This window comes from Halyomorpha halys, unplaced genomic scaffold (genome assembly GCF_000696795.3).
Source record: "Halyomorpha halys isolate HHAL.00 unplaced genomic scaffold, Hhal_1.1 Scaffold6.1, whole genome shotgun sequence".
NCBI classification, from domain to species: domain Eukaryota; kingdom Metazoa; phylum Arthropoda; class Insecta; order Hemiptera; family Pentatomidae; genus Halyomorpha; species Halyomorpha halys.
The window spans coordinates 162355-185616 of record NW_027111275.1 but is presented as its reverse complement, the minus strand read 5'-3'; the positions used below and the strand labels follow the sequence as shown (position 1 = coordinate 185616).

Below are 23262 nucleotides of genomic sequence, written 5' to 3'. Positions count from 1 at the left end.
GAGTTGGGATCTATATTAGGTTTTTTTTGTTGATTTTTTCCTGTTTTGATCTTCAGTTGTGGTTATTTATCTTATTGAAATTCAATCTTTTACATAACTCATTATTCTCCATCGAGTTACATATATATAATTTATAACTTTTGGAATTAGTGGTATGCTTTTTAAAAATAAAAGCTTTACTCATTAAAGAGAACTATAAATATTTAGTTCTGTACAATATGGTTATATTAAATGATTCTGTAAATGCTAATTTTTTCTACTACCATTGGTGGTAAAGGTGCTACACTCAGGAGAATGGTACTATGGAATTAAACCAAGAAATTTTTGGTTTAAAAATTGTTAAGCCATATAAAGGCTTGTTCTTCTTTGCCACAAGGGCTTTCGATTTGTGATAAAAGCAACGAGTCCATGAAAAATAGGGGACAATCTATTTTGTGTTAAAATATGTTTTGACAAGAGATAAACAATAAAGAACCTTAGAATTAAAAACACGTTCCATTTTAAACATTGTGAGTTAAAATGTACTTGATAGTTTGTGAAGTAATATTTGTGAATGTTAGGTTTGATTCTGTGTCCATTTTTATTATATATACAATTGAAAGACTCAATTCGTAACTAAAGTCATCTTTGTTTCATGTATAATTAAGATCAATGCCCTTTCCATTTTGTGGTGAACAGCATCATTGTAGGTGATAACATTATAAATTATCATTATTCCTAATAAATGTAGTTTAACATAATTTTAAATCAGTTTCATCCCCTATTCAATAGGGTGATGTCACATATTTCAATTGAAATATATCATTTACTGAAAAAAACAACTAATTTTGTGATGTACTGCTTGTAATATTAAACAAGTGTTATTTTTTAAGTTTCTTATCTTTTCCTTCTCAAATGTAACTCTTTCCATCACATATGTAACACATTGTGTTGGCAATGAAACACTAGCTTATAATTCAGAAGTATGTTCATTAAATTTTATTTTTTTTTTATTAAGGAGTATTAACTATATAGATGATAATATGATTAAGTAATGCCTTAGGATTCATTGGAACATTAGCAATGTATATTTTTTTATTTCACTATCATACCCCACACATTATTCTGGTATGGTTTGGTGATTAAGGTGCTGATAGGATTTTTATTTAGTTCATGAGCTTGTAATCCATTATTACTCTTGCCCATTTTTTCGGTATATGTATTGATAATTAGGTTTTTGTAGATGCAAGTTATTAAATATTATACTGCTGAATTCTCATTTGAGAATTTTTGTAGCTATCAACTATCTATTACTGTTACTGATGTTATTGGTGAAGTGATCAGATGAAAATCTGAACATGAATTTAGATTGACCCCATACAGAAGAAATCTGCAACAGTAACAAACAAACTATCACAACATGAATTTCCAGCAAAAGGGAACTCAGAAATATTCTGTGATGGTATTTATTATAAACTTTTAATGACCCAAATTAAAAAAAAAGTATATTAAAGTTTAAAAAATTTACAATTGTTATAGAGACCATTCAATTAAAATTGAACATGTATGGAAGGGCTGACATTTAGGTTGGAAAGGGTTGTATTTATTTGACTTAAAAAAGAGGAGCTACGAGCTACATTTAACTTGGAAAGGGTTATGTTTGACTTGGAAATTCTATATCAACTTTTTCATTTTAAGTATTTAGTGTTAGCCATTCTAAGAGATATTATTTTCTGATGTATATGATGATATTTGGAATATAATGGCTTTTCAGCATTTGATTATTATGCCTGTGGGGATAATTAAAGACTAATTTTAAAAGTAAAATATAATCTAATTTTTAGGGATTTTTCAAAAGTAGAAAGCTGATTGGGAGCCCTGTTGCTGTCTTTCGAGTCAAATGATGTATTCAGTTACTTTATAATTTAATATTGAACTTTAAATTATTACTGATAACAATACTTTTGTTTAATAATTGTCACAGCTGTTGTGATATTTTTACATAATTTCATAGAAAGTATCTTTGAGCTTTTTGTTATCTTTAACGAGTTTAAAACCTCTTAATTTTGATTTTAATTACCAGCATGTATATATTTAGGTCTATAGCATGCGATTATGGCATTAATATTTTATGAAATGCTTCCTTTTATGATGCCATTAAATTTCTTCCCTAGTTCAAAATTATAATCTAGTTCACAACTTCTTTTAAGTGATTATACTTTCACATCAAATTAAAAAAAAGGTGAATAAATGATTATTTTTAACTTGAAGGCTACTTGTTATGATCATTTAATTACATTGGATGATTTTGGTTTTTATCCAAATTCTAAAATATTAAAAATTACAATTTATTTTTGAAGTTACTTTCAGTGAATATAATAATTGTTTTAAACAAAAAATGTATCTTTAGAAATGTCATGGAATATTTGAATGTGAAAATTGGACATTATGTTGATAATTTTTGTAAATATTTTGTTAATTTTAATTTTTGTATTAATGAATACATTTAGCATATTTTGAAGTTAAATAAGTGTGTAATGTTGATGTTTTCATTATAGTAAAAATAGTTTGTCACTTATGATGTTATTGCTTGACTTTTAATTAATGGTTGTATAAGATTACACCTTCATTATGTTTAGCCGATACAAACAATTGTGTTTTCCATATTCGAATTCAAGCTTACAGTCTGCAGTAATATTGACCAATCTTGCAATAATGTATCATAAATTGTAATTTATATAATGTGGTTAGGACTTCATTAGTAATAATTAAGATTTTAAAATTGGCCTTGATTGCATTTATATTAAGTGTATCTTGTATTATATTAGATATAATTGGATTACAGATTAAATACTTATTTGTCAAAAATACTGAAATATACATCTTTGAGAAACAATGAATTTTTTATTAAGTAATTTATTATTTTCCAATTATTGAAGTATTACACTAAGAGAAAGAAAAAATGGCCTCCCTTTATTATTATAATTTTTTTTTTTCAATCAACTAATATTAATAGCTTCACAGTAATTTGCAATAAATAACAGAGATCATGCACTCTTAATCAAAAATGTGATTAAAACATAAACAGAAGTATTAAGAAAATGAATTTTTTATTTTGCAATAACATGTAAATATGAGTTTTTCCTTTTTTATGTCTTATGTTCGATGTTGGATTGGTCTAATAAGGTTTTAAATAAATTCCTGTAGAATATTCTCGTGTTTCCACATTCAAAAAAACCATTAATTCTTCAAGAGATGCTGGTCAGTTAAGTTGGTTGGACATTGCTTTTAATTGCCTTGAAAAATATTCGAATATATATGTTCTATAAAATTAAAATCTAGTATATGTGATGACCAATTTGGCATAGGAGTGTTCTTGGGATTTCTGGAAAGGTTAGTCTATTTGCCTCTCAGTGTAGCTGTAAATTCTTTTTTTATGTTTGTATTAAAATTATTTGGGGTTTGCTTTTATTTTATAATAGATAGTCACAAATTCAACAATAGTCTTGTGGAAAGAAATCATCATAATTTATCCGGCTTTTTTTAACTTAGGCTTTCAATCATTGATAAAGCCCAAACAATTCTTAAAACTATAGATTTTTCTTTAAATTTATGTGAATTTTTCTGTTTTAAAAAATAGTAAGCCAAGTAATTTTTTTCTTTTTTCATAGTTTACCAGAATTAATTTGGAGCAAAATAGTGTGTACTTATTCAACTACAATACACACTTTACAATTACTTCTTATATTAACTTATCATATTAATGGAATGGTTATGGTAGTTCATTATACTTATCATTCATAGTTTGTAAGGTATTATTCTAAAGGTGTTTTTACAATAGTTCTGGCTTGCTACTGGTTCATATGAATGGGTCGATGTTTGAAACTTGGTGATTCCACTACTTTTCTAGTTTTTCTGATGGACAGGAGTGGTTCACTGAGGGATGGTTTTGGTGTGATTCCTTGTTTTTTGTTATGCTTGTGAATCTTTATCCTCCAGCTTATATTTTATATGGCATATACTGTTCTCTACTACTTTTTATTTAATTATGGAGTTTTTGAAATGAAACATGCTATCAGAGAAATTTAATCTTCATGTGATTTGCAATTTTATGATTTCCTAAATGTTTATATACATTTATTTATAATAAGTTTTTAGTTTTTAATTACTTTCCTTTAAAAATTAAATTTTATTTTTTAAACTTTACTCACTTATTAGTTTATGTAATAAATATATTAAAAAACTATTAAACTGTAAAAGCTGCTCTGTTAATTTATCTTTTAAATTAAACAACAATTTCCTGAAAGCCAAAATTCATTATACATATTGATATCTAAATTAAGAATATGATGACTTAAATATTGTTTAATAATATATTTTATTTTTAAAATAAAGTAATTTATACTAATAAATTAGTTTCTTTTTGGTGGCACCCTTTTATACTTTTTTAGTTCAGCATTAAATATTCCAAAATATGGGTCTAATACCAAGAAGCCTTGTTATGCATTATGTGTTGAGTTCCTACTGCTTTTTCAGAGGTTATTGAATTGATTTGAGTAATGGTTGGGAGTTGATTAATTTATTTCTCATGATTCGCTGGAAGCTCATTGTGAAAATAATTCTAACAAATGCTTTCAGACTCCAGTATAAACTGACATTTAGATATATTTACAAATTTAGATTTTCTATACTTTGACTCGCCATTACTGTAATTTCAAATTCTTTTGACAAATTAAAAATATGTTAATTATTTAGTATATTTTGATTCAAAGAGAAAGTTCTATCAATAATGGTATACTATCATGAACTAATAATTTTTTTATATATATATAGTTGACCGTAAAAATTTATATATAAGAAGATGGTCAGGGTTGCGGTCAAAAGAGCTCTTTTGATCGCAACCCTGACTATCTTCTTATATATAATAATTTTTTTGTTAAAATTACTAATTTTTTCTATTATTTTAAACCTCAGTGGATTATAAATAGAGTAAATTTTATGAAGAGATTATTTAAAGTCTACTAGATATGCAAAGTTTATTAAATACTTAAAATATGTCCAAATTGATTAAAATTTGTTTGTTGTTAGCATTCATTCATTGATATTATATTGGTAATTTGGTTTATGACAATCATTATCAAAAGTTTTTCATGGACCTCAAGTTCTGACCGCTAATGTACTGATGCTGTATTTTATTATCTGTGATGAATCTGAAAAGTTTTCAAAATTTTGGATATCTTAAATATTTTATGAAGGTTTAATTTCATTTATTTTCCATAAAACCAGTCTCTAGGAAATAAATGTTACATCAAGTTTTTGTTAATAATTATTCAAGACTACAGAAAATGATAATAGAAATCAGTGAAAATAATTCAACTCATGTATGTGAAAGAGAAGAATCAAAGGATGAGTAATAAAATATTTGTTTTAGATGTATCTTATTAATATATTTTTTTAATGTTAATGCTTTGAATATGTTAATAATAGGCACTAACCCCTGTAAAATTAATAAAAACCATTAATGCACATGAACTTAAATTCTATACATTCTTAGCTATATATGTTTATATCCATACTCATATATGTCCTCACAAGCATACACATTCATGTATAAATTTCATATGTTTAAATACTATATATAGATCTCTCCCTTAATTGGAATTACTTTAATAGATAGATATTAAAAAAAAAAAAAAAAATTAATAAATTCCATTAGAATGATTTAAAAATTTATTTATTTTCTTTTGAAGTACTGAAAATATTACTGTGAGTTGGTATTACCGTAGATCCCCTGTTTACTGGCCACCTCAGGATGTGGTTGTTAATTTCCTGTAACTATGGTTCCTGTTTTGGCCAGTTAATCCGGGATGTATGAACTTTGAGGTTAAATATTAACAGAAATGTAGAATAACACTGTTGTAGGACGTATGTACTGATTTCATTATAGATTTGAAAACAGAAAAAGACAAAGGATGTACTGTTTGGAAATTAACAATGACAGCAAAGTTGTTTTTTAAATGTTTTTATTCTTTATCAGTTACAGAATTTTAAGAATTTCCCCAATTCACAATCTCTCCATTGGTTCATGATTGGAACATCTATCCGCTTTCTTTTGTTGTTTTTTTCTCTCACACTAGCTCAGTTAACCTGAAGGATGATTAATGTGATGGTTGAACGTGGCTGTTTAAGAGAGGTTGTGGCGTACTTTTTGAGAGGTGCGAGAACTTAGTCATAAGATTTTTATTCTTATTTTTTAATTTCCTGTCTGGATTTAGCAACAGGAATAATACCTAGATAGGTATCAGTATCTGACCTCAATGCTAACATTATTTACATACCAAAGTATCTAGGCATTTAGGCTGGAGATTAAAAAATATACGAAAAGAAAAAACGTCTTGTCTCAAAGTTTTTGGTGCCTAGACATGAAATCTAGTTTAAAAATTAGGTTTTATATCCATTAGTTTTAGTTGTAAATTTTTATTTTCAATTTCTCAATGTTTACTCTTTAATAGCTACTCATTTCCAAATATTATAATTTTGAAGAGATGGGTCATCATGTCAAATATAAAGTTAATCTGCAATTAACTGAAAAATCAATGTTACCTCCCTTTTTCTTTTACATGATTGATTCTATTTGATCAAACATATGACCTTCAGTTTTAATCTTTTATACATTTCTTTTAGTTGCCTTTCCTAAAAATCAAACATCAAATTTTAAGAAAAAAATTATTTGTATAGATAATTTTCCATAATAGGTGAGTCTCAAGATCTTAAAATTATCTCACTGGAATCCCTGAATTAGTTCAACAGAACTATTCTAAAATAATTCAAGTCATAAATAATAATTTATGTAGTTGTTATTGTGGCTGTCCTGTTAAGAAATTTTGATCTCTTGTTCTTATAAAATTCTGTCCATTAGATAGATGCTGTAAAGAAGGTGATTATTTTTACTTATTAATCTAATACTCATTCTTGGCATTTTGTAAAATAAAGTATTACTTAATGTTTTTTTAATTATAAATTGCTATTTTTTCTTTCTTTGTTTTGTTTTTTTTTATCTATCTAAATGATTTAGATATAACCTTTTATAAATGATATTTTGCTTTGAGCTATTCCTCCTCCCTTTCTGAGACCCCTAGCCTAATTGTCAGTTGGATTTTCTTTTCAAATTCCTCTCTTATCTCCTATTATATTCATTAGTGTACTTTAAAATATTATTAGTTGGTTGTACGTAAATAATCAAGAAAGGTACACAAAAAGCAGAAAATAATATTTATTAGTAACCAACGTGTGTCCCTGAGTTCAGCCTTACAAAGTGTGGTGAAATGTTGGTTACTAATTAATAGTTTTTTCTGCTATTATTTGTGTACCTTTATTGACTGCCAACTGGGCCATCTTCCTACAATTAGTATGTTATAAAAAGAAATAGCTCACATCTATCAAAGTTCTAAACTTGTGTCCGGAAGAGCTTGATTAGTTTATAAAATAAATTAATTTTATTATAAATAACAATTTTAATTAGAGATAACCTGCTGAATACTCATTGCCATAATTATAAGAGTGATTAGTTAGTATGAAAAAATGAGACTATTTAATGATGTAGTGGTTAGTATCTCTTTCATTACCCTTGAGCATTCCTCAATTATTATTATTATTATTAAAACAATAAGATGTCAACTTTTTTTTTTTTTCCAAAGTTGAGTTATTGGTAGGTAAAAATAGATGAAGGAGAGTGAACAGTGAGAACCTATATTCCTATGAGGTTAAAGATGGTAAAAAAAAAAAACTTCTGTATCTTTCAGAAATGGTTTCCAAAAACACCTGCATGGGTGACTACAAGGGTAGTCTGACTCTGAATTTCTTTTTTCACACAGTTGTTTTTTGGATATCTATTTGTTTTTTTTTTCGTGGTTTTCAATTAATGACATAAGTGGATAAAGACACTATGTTAGAAATTTAAAGTTAATAAAATAAGAAAAATTGTTTTGTGTAGTTTTCAAAGACATGATGAATCCAAACTACTAAATCATGCTGTTAATAATAAGGTATCCTGGGTTGTTAATGTTACTTGGCGGAGACAATCACATTATACCTTTATCACATGGCTCCTTTATCCACCCAAGTCTTCAATTAAGTAGTTATTTAAATAAAAAAATAGAAGTCTGGTTTTGACTAAGACCCCTTGAATGGTTGTTGAGCCAAATTAACTAATATAAATTTTTCCAACTATTTTGTTAATATTATTATAATAAACATTCATCATTGTTGGTAGCCACAGGATGACTTTCTATTGGTATTGTTAATTGTCTTTGACTTTGCCATTTTTTATTTTTCATATACAATGCATTTGTTGCATATGTACTGTTAATAAAATTTAAATTATTTTGTTCTTTAGGAATGGCACAAAGTGGTTCACCATATCACGTAGCTGCCTCTGGTGAGATCAAGTAATCATTTATTCAAACTATTCATCTTTTATCATTCATGCCTCTAAAGTCTAATCTACACAGGAGTGGGTACTACCAGCTTTCTTTTTATTATTAAATGTATTTAAACTTAGCTGATGTTTTAATGTGTGTGTGTATATGTATATGCATATGTATACATACACACACCCACACATACACTTACTCATAGTATGTATATACATTATGGTTAAATTGATTTAAAACTGCTGTTTTAGATATTTTTTTTAATAAACTTTAAGCAACTCTTATAGAGTATAATTATTTGGTTATTTTAAATAATACTAAATGCAGTATATTTAATTAATTATTGAAATAGGTGACATTGAGCGTATATGTTTATTATAATAAATCATCCAGAACTGTTTAAATGAATAACCTTAAGGCATATTTTACTTAAACAGACAATTAATATTAATAGCCAATCTTGTCTGTAATAATCAATTTAATGACTAGAGATTCATTATCAATTCTAATGAAAATATTTTTCAGCATTATATACATCTGTAGAGTATAGTCAATATTTTATTTATTATTTTTTTAAATTATTAGATTGTTCAGTTTAAATCCACCATGATATATCATACCTTTCAGTAAATGGAATTCATTTATTTTAACTTTTCAAGATATATATTTTTGTTCAATGACATCAGTATTTATTTTTTGAAAATTATTAATTTATTCTATATTTATTTATGATAAAATTGACTTTATAGTTTATATGCTTTACTTGAACTGAATAGTTGTGTGAAAAAAAATAAAGTTATTAAGTGTTATACAGTATTTTTTTATTTGTTCCCGACTTGACAAGCGGTGTAATGAGAGCAAATAATATTCCAGTTAAATATTTCTATAGAATTGTTATGACTAATGTTTGTAAGGTTTTTTTTTTTACCTTTTAATGTTGTTTAGCAGTTGATGTAACAAAAATAAGAGTTAGCAAGTAAAAAATAATATAAATTGCCTTGTTTCAAGTTCTCAAACTAATGATATGATCACTTATTAAACAAATTGTCTATTTACTTGTTATAATGTCAATGAATGTAGTGTTTTGTTACTGTAAATAGCTTTACATAATTAGTTATTTGATTCTAGTTTAAAGAATTGTTTTGTTTTTTTATTATATTCTGTGATTTCCTTTGTTTAGCCAGCACTGATTTTCTATTTACCAATAATTAATGACTGCCTTTAAATAAAATAAAATCGGGGGTGGGAGGAGGAATAATGAAATAGCAAATAAACCAATGGAAATAATCCTACTTAATCAGAATGATTTATTTAAGTACTTAAATATCAGTGCCATCCTGTACATAGAAGTTTTTTTAAAATATACATCGGTTGAAATGATTTTATGGCTTATGTAAATCTTATACTAAATTCCTGACAATAATATACATTTACCTACAAATTAAATTAAACTGTAATTTGGAATACTGTTAATAATATTAGTATTCTTGTAAATACTACTATTAATGTATTTTTAGAATGATAAAGTATATAGCTGCATACCTTACACAGGATCTTGGTAATGAAATGATTTCATCAATGTCATTAACTTATTTATGTGATAACAAATATTCTAGTATAAATTATCAAGGCTCATTACTCTAGTCTTTTTTTTTTTTTTTTAGTGGTTTGTTGTATTACCAAGGATTCTGTAAAGCTAGTAATTCAAAGTAAAGCATATTTCGACAGGATTATCCCAGGGCTATTTCATTTTGTTTTAAAATTAATAGAATTGTTGTACTGTGGAATAGTTATTAATACCTAATTATGTTCTCCATTTAAATTGTTTTGAAGTTTAAAACTTTCTCTTTTTAAACCAAACCATAACCACTTATGAATTTCAAAGTTTTGAATTATTTGTGGAAAATAATTTTAGAGGTTGCAAAAGATGGACCTTTTTAAAACATATTCCTTTTCTAATCATTCATTTGAATCATCGGAAATATCATTCACAAATCTAAATATTTTTTTAGATTTTCATATGTATCCATATTTTGATTTCCTGAAATTCATATTTTTTCAGATGTAAATATGTTCCACAGAGTCATTGTAAATTTGTTCTATTGTTATAATTTTTCATTTCACTTTTACTTTGCTTTAAATTTTACTGATTTGAGTTTAATGAAAATGTATATTCAACTGCTTCTTTTTTTTTTTTTTTTTGTACTGAATTAACATTATTTTTGTTTGTAAATATTATAATAACTTATTAAATATTCTTAACACTGTTGTACGTGTGTGTGTGTGTACATATGTGTATATATGTGCACATACACTCACACATTTGTTGGTATTTATTGTAGCTTTGTATAAATAAGTATTTTAGCTCTGCTAGTTCTTTCATTATTAAAATTCATTAAAGATGTATTTATAAACATTAAAAGAGTCTATTGTAAATGTTTGAACTGCCCATGAATTTTTATATAAGCACTTTAAGAATAACGATTCACTGAAAGCTTGTAGTTTAGGTATTATTATTTATTTTATTTAGAAATGTTATGGTTGGAATTGCACGTAACTATAATAATTATAAATATTATCTGAGCTGTATTATATTAAGTTATTGTTTTTTTCGATAAATTACATTTTTTAAATATATTTTTAATTTATATTAAACAGGGCAGATAAAATACATCACACATTATATATTTCTTTAGAATTTTTCCCAGTAGTCTCATTATGTGACACTGATTAACTATGTTTTTTCTTGATAACATATTAACAGGTTGAAACTAAGAATTTAAAGTTGGCTGTTTAGATTATTGTTTAATAGTTAAATTTTGTTTTAACAAACAATACACTAACTTACTTTGAAGTGCTCTTTTTTTATTTCTAATATTCCTGTTAACTTATGTGCTGTTTGAATTTTACTTTATAAATTACATTCCATCTGTTAATTTTTGTATGAAATATCCTATAATCACTTGTTTATGAATATTTAAAGTGAAAATAAAAATGAGTAGATTAAGAAAGTTGTTACAATGTATTGCATCATATAAGAAAATATATAGATAATTACAAAGACTTATTGATGTGTATCTTATATATTATATTATGATCTATAATATACCATATAAATCAACTTATCATTATGTGGTTAAAAATTTCCATGGTGATATTTAACCTTCCAGTCGTATCATTGATTGAGAATTTTAGTTTTTTTCTTACCTTTGTAGTGATGAAAAGCATTGTAGTCCAATTAATGCTTTTTGTTGTTTCCTGTTTTGTCTATTGCAGTAACTTAATGGAAGATCTTGTATTTGATAAATGTTTATGTATTATGTGCACAAGAAATGTGATGCAATTTAATAAAATCTAGTGTCTATTTCTACGTTCTTGAGTAATTTTTTAAAATAAAAATTAGAATAAATTTAATTGATGAGAAAAGAATAAATATTAATTGAATAATTATAGGTACATGATAGTTCTATAACTTTCAATTTAATATCAGGAGTCAAATAGGAAAGGAGGGACAAAGTCCATTTCTCTTTATCTTTTTCCTCACAACAGATTAATAGATGTCCTGCTGATGGTTTTCGTTTAGACAGCTGTAGTAGATTCAGATTTTATTGATCCATGTTATTTTGTGCTATCCATCCAATCACCTGGTCTATTTAAATATTGGTTATACCTAGAGGCTGGATGTGATGGCAGACTTTTGTGCTTTAAAAAATTGAAAAACGTGCACCAAAAGACACAAAATTGTACTGTGAAAACTGAAATTATGTAACAAGCACCCAAATCCTGCAATAATCAACTTTTATTGTTTAATTTATAATATGGATAGGTAGAAAGCTTATTTAACCTAGTTTGAATCAAATTAATCTTGCTTAGTACTCACTAAATTTATGTAAACTGAACTAATATGATTAAAATGATTTTGTGCAGAAAAAACTCAAAACATGCAAAATTGTAGAAAAAATCCGAACCATGCAAAATAAAATCAGTGTTATTTGAATGTATTTTCCATTATTCAAAGTTTGGTGGAATTTGGAGGTAGAGCAAAAGAGGTAGCACCAAAATCTGGCCTCTAAATGTACTTGATAGATGAAGCAATCCTAATGTTTTTGATCTATTCCAGGCTTAATTTTTAATAAATAAAACATATTTGCTGAGTTCTCAAGTCAGTAGAGCTCACTCACCATTTCTATTTCATAGGGACTTCATTAGCCATATAAATTAAATTTCAATACTTTCTACTAAATTAATTTTAAGACTTAGGAATAAATTTTATTTTTTATAAATTTGGAGTATGCCAAATGAGAATGAAGGGGGTGAAATTTATGCATGTCAAGATAAATATTTTTGTGTATGCATGAACTTTGACCTTTGTCCTTATAGAGAATATATTGAACTAAATCTCGACATTGGCTAATTTTTGATTTTTAGGACTTAGGAAAGACTAGGTGTCATCTAAATGTCCTTGAATCCCTTCCAGGTTCTAAATTAAAATTCCTAAGTCAATTTACATTTAAAAATTGGTGAGCAGAATTTTGAAACTGAACATCACATTTCTGATTAACTGCTAATAACAATGAATTTCTTTTATTTTTTAATAAACAAGTTTTTTTATTTTTTCCTATTCTGAAGCAAATCCTGGTTAGCACCCATGATTCCCAACGTCATTTATGAAGAAACCTGCAAACCATCACAAGCATCTATTCGAGAAAAACAAATATAAATTTTTTACATTAATTTAAATTTTGTTAGAAGTCCAAACAAATTTTTATGGAGTTGATTGATTATACACTTAATTTTTAGATGAAAAAACGATCTGAGCAGAAAACTATCTAGCGAGTTTGATCGGTTATGCTAAAACTTAATTTCAAAATGACATCTAGCTTGGTTGATAGTCAGTTTGACGAGCATTCTATTGAATAAAGGTAGGTTAGTTTCTTCAAATCATAGGAGGAACTCTTTTGGATTGGTTTCTTGATGATCATTATTTGTGATTGCCACCATAAATTAAGATTTATATAAAGAAAGCGTTTTTCATCTTTAAGATATTCTATATTAAACTAGCTTTTTCATAAATTAAATATTTTGTCAATCTTGATTCTGGACCAGCTAAGGGTCGAAAGCACTGCCTCACAAGTCTATTCTGATGGAGAACACCACTAAGGTAACACTGTATTTAATTCCATTTATTGTATGGTGATATCAGAATTTTAAATCTAAAACCACTTTCAAATTTAGGCATTTTATTTTCCAAAACTTTTGTGGACTGCCTCTTAAGGTATAATAGTATTCACACATATTTTTCAATTGCATCCTAAGCTTACGATTGAAGTTATGAGCAATTGTTTTCTACCTTACATAAACATTTTTTTTTCCTGAAACGAGGTATGCCTCCTAACATCTACTCATATAGATTGACTGTTTACTTTTGAACATATCAATATTTTTTTAAAAATATTCCATTCCATCCAAGCTATTCTACTAGTTAACTAAGTCTTTGAGTTATTGACTGTATATTTTTATATTTTGAATTAAAACAGTATTGATAAGGAACTTTCCTGGATAAGAAAACATGTTGAACCACCTTACAAGATTTAAGAAGTGAACAGATTCGGAAGTAGAGTGTGTAAATTCTTTTATTAATTATATATAATTCTAGGTTACATACATACCTGTGCAAGAACTCTCTAGTGAATAATAGAATTTATAAATATTGTCTTTAATTTATAGGTTTATTATAAGTATTAATTTACAATTTAATGCATTAAATCAGTAAATAATATTTATTTAACCAATTTTATGATTTTAAATAGTCGAGTTGAATATTTTAAATAATACAATTTAAACAGATAAAATTCTCAAGGTCAGTGGAACAACGGATTCCTTTACAAAAACTTAGATATTATGTTAATAATAAATAAATTAAGTAATTATTTTTACCAAACAGAGCCAATTCCAATAAAGAACTGATTTCATCTTCAGTTGTGTCCCATTACGGTGCAAACGTAAACAAAAACATAAACAAAGTTAAGTGTACTATTCGATATGGCGTATAGTTTAAGCGCTTGAGTGTTCAAATAATTATTTCAGTTGTATTGTTGTTAATTTTCTGACGCAATTTTAATAAAAATAAAATAATAAAATATGTCTAAAATGAATAATGGTAAAGATGTATAGACAATTTATCTGATTGTGAGTGTAGTGTTAACTAAGACTTATTCAACATTAACAACTGGTACGTTTCGGGCAGTACCATTCTCTGAAGGAATATTAATTATTTACAAAATTATTAATATTTCTTATTATAAATTATTAATATATAATTATTATCAATTAAAGCAAAAACAAAAATACAAGTTTGTTTTATATCATTTTCCAAAATTGCACAGAAAAATATGTGATTTTTATCAAGTTATATTGTTTTTATATATGTAGTCCATATCATTTCAACAAATTGTATAAACATAAAAAACTACCATTTTGTGAGAGGCGGTGCAAAAACTTACACGACAAATAAGTGTTAATAATTTGTATATATAAAATAACTGAAGTTTGTTGACTCTAAAAATATCAAAAATTTAATTTTGAACTTAAATGGCAACAATCTGGTGATAAGATTTGAAAAAAATTTTAATTGTTGATTGTATGGTTGGCTGCATGAGGCATTGGTTTTACATAGGTAACGAAAATTAGGTCAATCTTCAGCTCGATTTTAATCTGTAAAGATGCGTTCAAGTTAGTGGCGGAATTTCCACTATAAGTGATGGAAACCATTTTGAAAATTTATTCAAAAGTTTTAAAATTTTAAGTGAAGTATTTTTCCAAGTGTAAATGAACTTAATTATTGAATAAAAAATAAATAGTGATGTACAGTGGAGTTAATTAAATCATTTTTAAGTAAAGTGAGAATTTGGCTGAGGAAAATGGAAAACAAGTTCAACTCAACGGAAAAAAAGGTAAGAAGGAACACAAAAACAAATATCATGACTTTTTTTATTTAATAATTTGTAATTTCAAGTATTATAAATCTGCGTTTTCCATTTTTGAGTTATTTTTATTATAAGGAATTATTTTTCTTTATAAAACGAGTATATCCTTTTATTGATGGAAGGCAATGAATCTTTTTAGTGTATATTATAAATAGAGCTGAGAATAACCTAATAAAAAAATGTATTGTCGATAACATAGATCCTTTATGATGAAATATTGATTGTAAAATAAGTTTGTAGCGCTTTTAAATATTTCAATTTAATCCTCTCTGGGTTTATAAAATCATGTTTGCTTGGTTGGTAATGTTTACATGTTCCCAAAAAAAGGTTAGTTAAGGTGCTTTTGTGCATCAGTTTCAACCGAGATTCCTTATCTTTAAGTGGTATTTTTCTTGCTCAAAATGGAAGAGAAAAAAATTCATTTTCGTCATTTAATGATTTTTTATTTCCGAAAAGGAAAATCCTCTGCACAGACGGTTAACCAAATTTTCAGTGTGTATGGCGATGATACCTTAAGAGAAAGAACCGTCTTAGTGGTTTGCTCGGTTCAGAACGGGAAATTACTTGGAAGACGCTGAGCTCTCTGGTCGTCCTTCAACTGTTGATGATGACCAAATTCAAGCATTGGTCACAGACATCCCTCACTCTACGACACGGGATATCGCAGAAACGCTTAACATATGTCATGCAAGTGTTTCAAATCATTTGGGGGCTGCGGGATATGTATCACGAAGTGGTATATGGGTTTTTCACAATTTATTGACGGAAATTAATTTATTGGACCGCGTATCAATTAGCGATTCCCTCGTGAAACACAATGTTAATGATCCATTTTTAAAGAGGTTGATAACTGGGGATGAAAAGTAAGTCCTGTACAATATATTGTGAGAAAAAAGTCCTGGGGAAAGCGAAGTGACCCGCCGTTAACGACTCTAAAAGCAGGATTACATAAAAAAAAGGTTATGCTGTGCATTTGGTGGGATTGGAAAGGTGTCCTTTATTTTGAGCTTCTTCCGGCCAACCAGACCATTAATTCTGCAGTATACTGTGCCCAGTTGGAACAATTAAAGGCAGCGGTTGAGCAAAAGCGTCCTGCATTGGCTAACCGCAAAGGCATAGTTTTCCATCACGATAATGCCCGTCCTCACGTGTCTTTGCAGACCCGGCAGAAGTTATTGAAGTTTGGCTGGGATGTGATCCCCCCACCCATCCTATTTATCAGACCTTGCCCCAACAAATTTTCATTTATTTCTTCGGGCTCTTCAAAACTCTCTTAACGGAAAACACTTTAATTCGCTCGAGGACTGCAAAACGCACACGAGTTCATTGCGTAAAAATCTGAGAAGTTCTGGGAGGACGGAATTAAAAAATTACCTGAAAGATGGCAACATGTAATAGATCAAAATGGGTCATATATAAATGATTAAAAATATTTACAAGAATCTGAAGTTTTTTTTATTGAAATCACCAGTAAAAACGCTACGAACTTATTTTACAACCCGAATCCTCCAGTATTACTATGATTGGCATTTTTTAAAGAATCACCTATCTACCTGCCCTACTCATAGCTATTCGCTCTTTCTTTAACCATGTCCAAAACCAAAAAGGGTAGGGGATTTATTCCGGGATTCAGGCCCAAGGTTTTAAGAAGCATATGCACATAGTTATCAAAACCTCTGTCCATTTGAAATGGATCCTATTGGAGCCCTACTAAAGAGGTAGTTTGAAAGGAATTATCAACAATGTATTTTAGTCAGTGAATAAGGTATCTATTCCAAATTTAACATTTGAAAATGGAGTCGGTATTATTTTATCACACATTTGTTACGCTTGCTAACTTCTTATTAGAAGTCCTACCTTTCGTTCATGAAGAGAGGAGCCGCGTTGAATAATTACCCCACCAGTGGAGCGTCCTTTTTTCGTAGTCCCAAAATGGATAATAAGGGTTGATTATCATTTATTAATGCCCATTTCCTTCCAAACAGTTATTAATGAAATTTTTTGATACCAAACACTAACGCAGTGCCTTCCTTCTGTAGGCTTTCCTTATTTTCAACTGTAGACAAGATTCTGCAAGCAAAAGCTAATGGTATCTCCATCTCCATTAGGATAAGCTTGTGAGATCCTTGGTCTAAACCATCGACGGTTAACTTGATAGATAGATTTGGATTATAATGTGCCAAAGAGAGATTTTCTAGAACTATCCTCTTTACCTCAATAAATGCCTTTTGACTATTTGCATCCCAATTCCATTGCACATTTCTCGTTAAATTTTGGCGAAGTAGGTGGAGGGTCGATGAAAATGCAGGTAGAAATTTTGCTATTTAGATTAATGACCCTAAAAAAGCTTGTAGCTATCCAACATTTCTTAGATTAGGCGCCATTGTTATAGATTTTATTTTTTCGACAGTAGAATGTTGTACCTGAGGCGTTTATTCTCTATCCAATGGATATTTTTCCAAATTCATTTCCATAGGAGAAAGTGTTAATCGATTAGCAGTGCAAATTGGCATTCCTTTTTTGCTTCAAAAATTGGTTACAAGGGTTGATTATCATTTGGTAATGCCCAAACAGGTATAAATGGAATTTTTGGATACTAAACACTAATAGAGAGCCTTCCTTCTGTGGCTATAGTTCTTTTTAGCTGTAGTCAAAATTCTGTTCGCAAAGCTAATGGCTTTTCTTCTCTATTAGGTTAGCCTTGTGAAATTATTCTCTCAGTCTTTGGTCTGAACTATGGACGGTTAACTTGATAGGCAGATCTGGATTATAATGTGCCATAGAGCGATTTTCCTGAACTATCCTTTTTATCTCAATAAACGCATTTTGTCGCTTTGCATACCTATTCCATCACAATTTTTTTTTTCAAATGCTGATGAAGAGAATGGAGGGTAGAAATCTAGAGTAGAAGGTTAGAATGCAGGTTGAAATCTTGCCAGATAGTTCACAAATCCTAAAAAAAATCTTTAACATTTCTTGGAGTTGGTGCTATTGCTATAGATTTAATTTTTTTGTTCAGAATGTAAAACCTGAGGTTTCAATTCTGAATTCAACATATTCAATGGATTGTTATCCAAATACACAATTTTTAGCATAAAGTGTTAACCCAGTTTTCTTGAACTTTTCAAGGACTTCAATGATTTGTTTTCTGAGCTTTTCGACATCAGGTGCACCAATTACGACATCATAAATCAGAGCAACAACTCCTCTAACTCCCGCGAACATATTATCAACCAATTTTTGAAATTTTCCCCTGCCTGGTCATTTCTGACAAGGGAGTGGAATTATCTCGAAGTAATCCCTTTTCTAACTATGTTGGAAGGGACCAGTTTTCATTCTGTGGGACGGTCACGAAATAAAAATTATTCCTCATGCCGGATTCCAACCGGAGCCATTGCAGTTCTGATTGCTCAAATTCTTGCTTGGTTGCTAAGAGCGAGGCCTCATCTCTATCGACCACAAACGGCTCTTTAGTATGTCATAACCTGTTTATTCGTAGGTATGTAGTAATTTTTTAAAGAAACGGCTCGATCGATTTTCAAGATTGGTGGCTCAAATTATTCAATGAGTTTCTATGATTGTTTTAAGCAAAAAATACTTATAATATATTGTAATGAATGAGTCAAATCTGTCCGTCTATAACTTTTAACCAATTTTTGGAGCGACTACACAACTGATTTTTAAGTTCGATGTCTTGTACGTACGAGGAAGAAACTTCAAACATTTGAGGCCATAATTGATGCTGTCAGGGAACTGAAAGACTTAAATAAAAGATGGGTTCACAAAATACATGTGAGGAAGTCGATTATGTACATCATACACCATACCGCTACATGCTGATTCAAATAGCTATTCTGCTGCGTCAATTGCCATAGCATGACAGTGTACGAGCCCACTATTAAATTCTAAAAATATTCAGGGATTTTGTTCGAAAAATATTAAGCTAATAATCCATAAAACCACCGCCACCCATCTGTCTTATAGCTCTTTTTCTTCTTTTATTGTTAACTTATCATTAAATCCTTGTGAATCACGATTAAGCATGACAAAGGAAAGTACAAACAAGGGTGTTTTCAATACAGATGTTGTACATGTAGCTAAGTCCATGTCTGATTTACAGGATTTTGAAGGTAGACAATGAAAAAAACAAAACAAGAAAGCATATCAAGAAAACCTTTTATTGTTTTCAAATAATATTTTCAAAATTAAAATTATATTTGCTTTTTTTTACAATTTAATTTCTCTGGCCTCAACTAAATTGAAGCTAATATATTTTCATATACATGCTTACTTGAACTTGCTAAATATACTTAACATTAATATATTATACAAGAAATTTTAGATATTTGTATGTGTACATAAATATTTGTGTATGTGTACTATACTATAGAGGGCAGTAAAAGTAGGTATGAGGAATTGAACGCCCTACGTTTTGACATCAAATCTATGTATTTTGTCGGTCATTTGTTTTCAAGAAGTGCACCGCAAACATGTGCACAATTCCCAGAGTGTTCAATACTACTGGCGAAGTGTAAACTTTGAAGCGCCAGTCAGGTGGAATTTCAGTTGCCATATGTCAGTGATCTTCCGGCCAATTTCTGGTAGTCATGTAAAATACTTGTAAACCACAATTAATTTCTTCCCAATGAAAGGAATATATGGATATGGAGTGAGTGTCTATGGCTTAGGCTTCAATTGTGGCAGAAGTTAGTTCTCAAGTTACCATTCTTAGTACATACATTTTAAGCTAGTAAGCTAGTGATTTTGTTTTGTTTACTTTATTATTATATAAATATGATGTTTTCTTTTTTATTCCTAATATAAATACATGTTTAAATTCTGGTCCTTTTTTCTTCTCTTGTTTGTATAGGGAATACATTTGCAAATATGACTAGATTATTTAAGATTCAACAATAAAAATTAAATTTATAAAAAAACTTTTTTCGTTTGTACTTGAGATGAAGAAACTCGCGTTCTCGACTCCTTACAACAAAATTAATCATAACATGATTCTACCTTTAAAATAGTCCAATAATGAACTTCTCTTAATTTTTAAACCTTTTTAACTGTCCCAATTTCTTTTTTATCCTCCGTGATATAGCAATAGAGTTTCCTGTAGAAGAGGTGTTCACTAATTACAATTTGCAATGCAATAAATAAAAGATATATTAATTAGTTAAGTCGACTAAACATCTTACCTATAGGATGGTCTGGATAGTTAAAATAACTGTATGAAAAATGTTCTTCGACATCAGAAAATATTTTATTCGAAACCTTTTTTTGGTAAAAAGGAGTTTTTGTAGTCAATGAATCATTAAGCGCTGAGAGAAAAATCTCCCAGCGTGGCTTATAATAATCTTTAACTAAACCTGAAAGCATAATTATTAATTAAACTGTGTAATAGGCAAAGAATGTTAAAAAAATGAAAAAGTAAGAATGGAGATTCAGAGAGGAGGAATTAATTCAAAAAGAAATTTACGGGCTTTTCCTAGACACTTAAAACCCCTGATTAATTTTGGAATCTAGTTGAGCCTGGATCTTTTTTTTTTTTTTTTACAAAACGATTTTAGGGTAAAGTTGAATGTAAATAAGCTAAGAAACCAAGAACATAAGATCGTGCAATAGGAGGACGAATTAAGAAGAAATAAACAGCAGTGTCAAGAAGAGGAAATGATGCTTAAAGTACAAGTGAAGATAAGGACGTTATTTTATAGTGTGTAATTAGTGCAATTGCATATTTTGTCCGTTAGCTCAAGCGCAACAGAAACTCGTACCATGAAAAGGAAATTCTATTGATGATAGTTGTATTTTGTATGTAATTGGAGGATTTGGGGCTACTGCAAGAATTTCTACATTTTGAAAATCTGTTCGAAATGGAATCTTTTGAGTTTTCCAAGTTTTTTAAATTTCAAATTTTGTCTGTGGTTCATAAAAAAAAAAAAAACTATGTTAGGGAACTAATTATGAACATATAGTCTAATGGTTCAAGATACGAGCTCATTTTCTTAAATCAGATGGAATTCTCCGGATCACAAGTTGACCTTCGATTTTCATTGAAAACACTAGTCCCTAAAATCAAACTGACGTTCAGAAATTTAATTAAAGGTAGTTAATTTATTCCTGATTTAATTATGAGAAAATTAAATAAAAATATTAAAATTTCGAATAATAAAGAATTGGAAACCCAGAAATATGAAATTCGATGTTTGGAGAGTAATACTATAATATAATATTTTAAATAACTCTTTCTAAGTAAAATTTAGGTTAATTTTTCAAAATATTAAAATTGTGATAGTCTTAAGAAGTTCTCCAGTCTTCATTATAGAAAAAATAATCATTAAATACAGTAAGCTTTGCTTTTCAATTATGGATAATCAAGGTTTTTAATCAAAGTAGATTAGCTTTTGTGTATGGTTGTACAAAAGTGGTAAGTATTTAGTGGGTTTATTTTTTTTCGAAAAGATTAGATAGGCTTTCCATGTACTTATTCATGTTACAAATAACGTTGATTTTCGCAGGATTTGGGTTGGCAGGTTTTTACTGCAAAAAAATCCGGTCTCTATGTATAACAAAACAATTAATAACAACTTATTTTTTATGAATAGGCGGTTATAGTCCGCAATGAATGCGTAAATTGGTTTTGAAATGCAAAAAGTTGTAATAATATTTATAAACAATATAACGAAGGATACATAAGGCATTGGCCTAATTCCTAGCTATGAAGTAAGGTGCTTCTGCAATTTTTAATATGGAAAATAATTTAACAGCAGTATGTACAGGAACCTGTTTCGTTATTCAAAACGATTTCACCGCGCTAACTAACCAAATTTCCACCTTGGCATTTTCGGCCTTGACTATGCAAAAGGTACAGTAAATGTCTATGGTAAGTAGGGATTGAATTATTTCAAGTACACGCCACCGGAATTTTATTTTATTCGAGGAAATACCTAGACATTTACTTCACATAGATGTCTCAGGAACTACTAGAACTACACCTGACTATAATGATGATCTTTTTTTGGAGTAGCGTTTTTCATATATTTGCCAAAATAATTTTAAGAAACTTCGAGAGCAAACGAGTGGAACACTGAGTATGACCAACGGCTCTACTACTTTCGAAGAAATTGTGGAAAATAAAATCATAACTAAAATTTAAAAATCAGGTTCTTATTATCATAATTGATAAAGTTTTGTTTGGCTTAGCTAAACGAATTGAAGAGCACTATTGGGTAACTGGTATTTTTTGAATACTTTGGCAGTTAAAATTCGAGTTTATTCGTTAAAGTTAAGTTCGATGAATCTAAAACAAATGTGGCTGCTACTATTAACAAGGAATGAGTCTCTTGGACTTCGATTTTATAAAATTAGACTTCCAATTGAAGAAATAATGTTGTTAACTCATTTATTATTAACTTTTATAAGATATTATTAGTAACTTTTGCTACAGGACTCACGCTGGCTTTATCTGGCTCTGATATAATTCTATGTAATACATTAATTTTTTTTTTTATAAAACTTTTAACGCTTATCTGGATGCGATGTTAAAGTTCAGATAGGAGCAAAGGTATTCATAATATCCTATATCTCCGAACTAAAGAAGTACTTAAGAATGACATTGAGCCTCCACTGGCTCATTACCAGTGATGCGGCGAGAGGGATGCGCTGGGATCTCTTGAGCTCTGCTCTACAATATCCCTCACACGTGGGGGATAGAGTGGGCTCAGGGATCCTCAGGTCGATTCTGTAAATATTGTATATATTATTTTATCATTATGTTATTTTATTTATTTATTTTTCATACAGATAGTCTGATTATGTTCACTTGTCTATTCTTTTGTTTGTATATATTTTAAGAGAGTTTTCTT

General features: G+C 28.6%; 2 protein-coding genes across 9 annotated transcripts in view; one reads left to right on the top strand and one right to left on the bottom strand.

Annotated features, from left to right (window-relative positions):
- The window catches only part of Csp (Cysteine string protein), a 31708-nt gene extending 19927 nt beyond the window's left edge, over positions 1-11781 (top strand). For 5 of the 7 annotated variants that reach the window (XM_014438682.3, XM_024362219.2, XM_014438675.3 and 2 more), the window contains one exon: positions 8375-11781. In XM_014438682.3, coding sequence (XP_014294168.1) covers positions 8375-8430 — 56 coding nt within the window. In that variant the 3' untranslated portion in view covers positions 8431-11781. Of the gene's footprint in view, positions 1-1823; positions 2876-8374 lie in introns of those variants that run through there. The other 2 variants (XM_024362217.2, XM_024362218.2) reach the window with 1 other exon arrangement.
- A 7778-nt stretch (positions 11782-19559) lies between these two features.
- The window catches only part of LOC106692886 (alpha-N-acetylglucosaminidase), a 27785-nt gene continuing 24082 nt past the window's right edge, over positions 19560-23262 (bottom strand). For both annotated transcript variants that reach the window (XM_014439119.3, XM_014439128.3), the window contains exons 17-18: positions 20596-20766; positions 19560-20510 (exon numbers count right to left, since the gene is read on the bottom strand). In XM_014439119.3, coding sequence (XP_014294605.1) covers positions 20443-20510; positions 20596-20766 — 239 coding nt within the window. In that variant the 3' untranslated portion in view covers positions 19560-20442. The remainder of the gene's footprint in view (positions 20511-20595; positions 20767-23262) is intronic.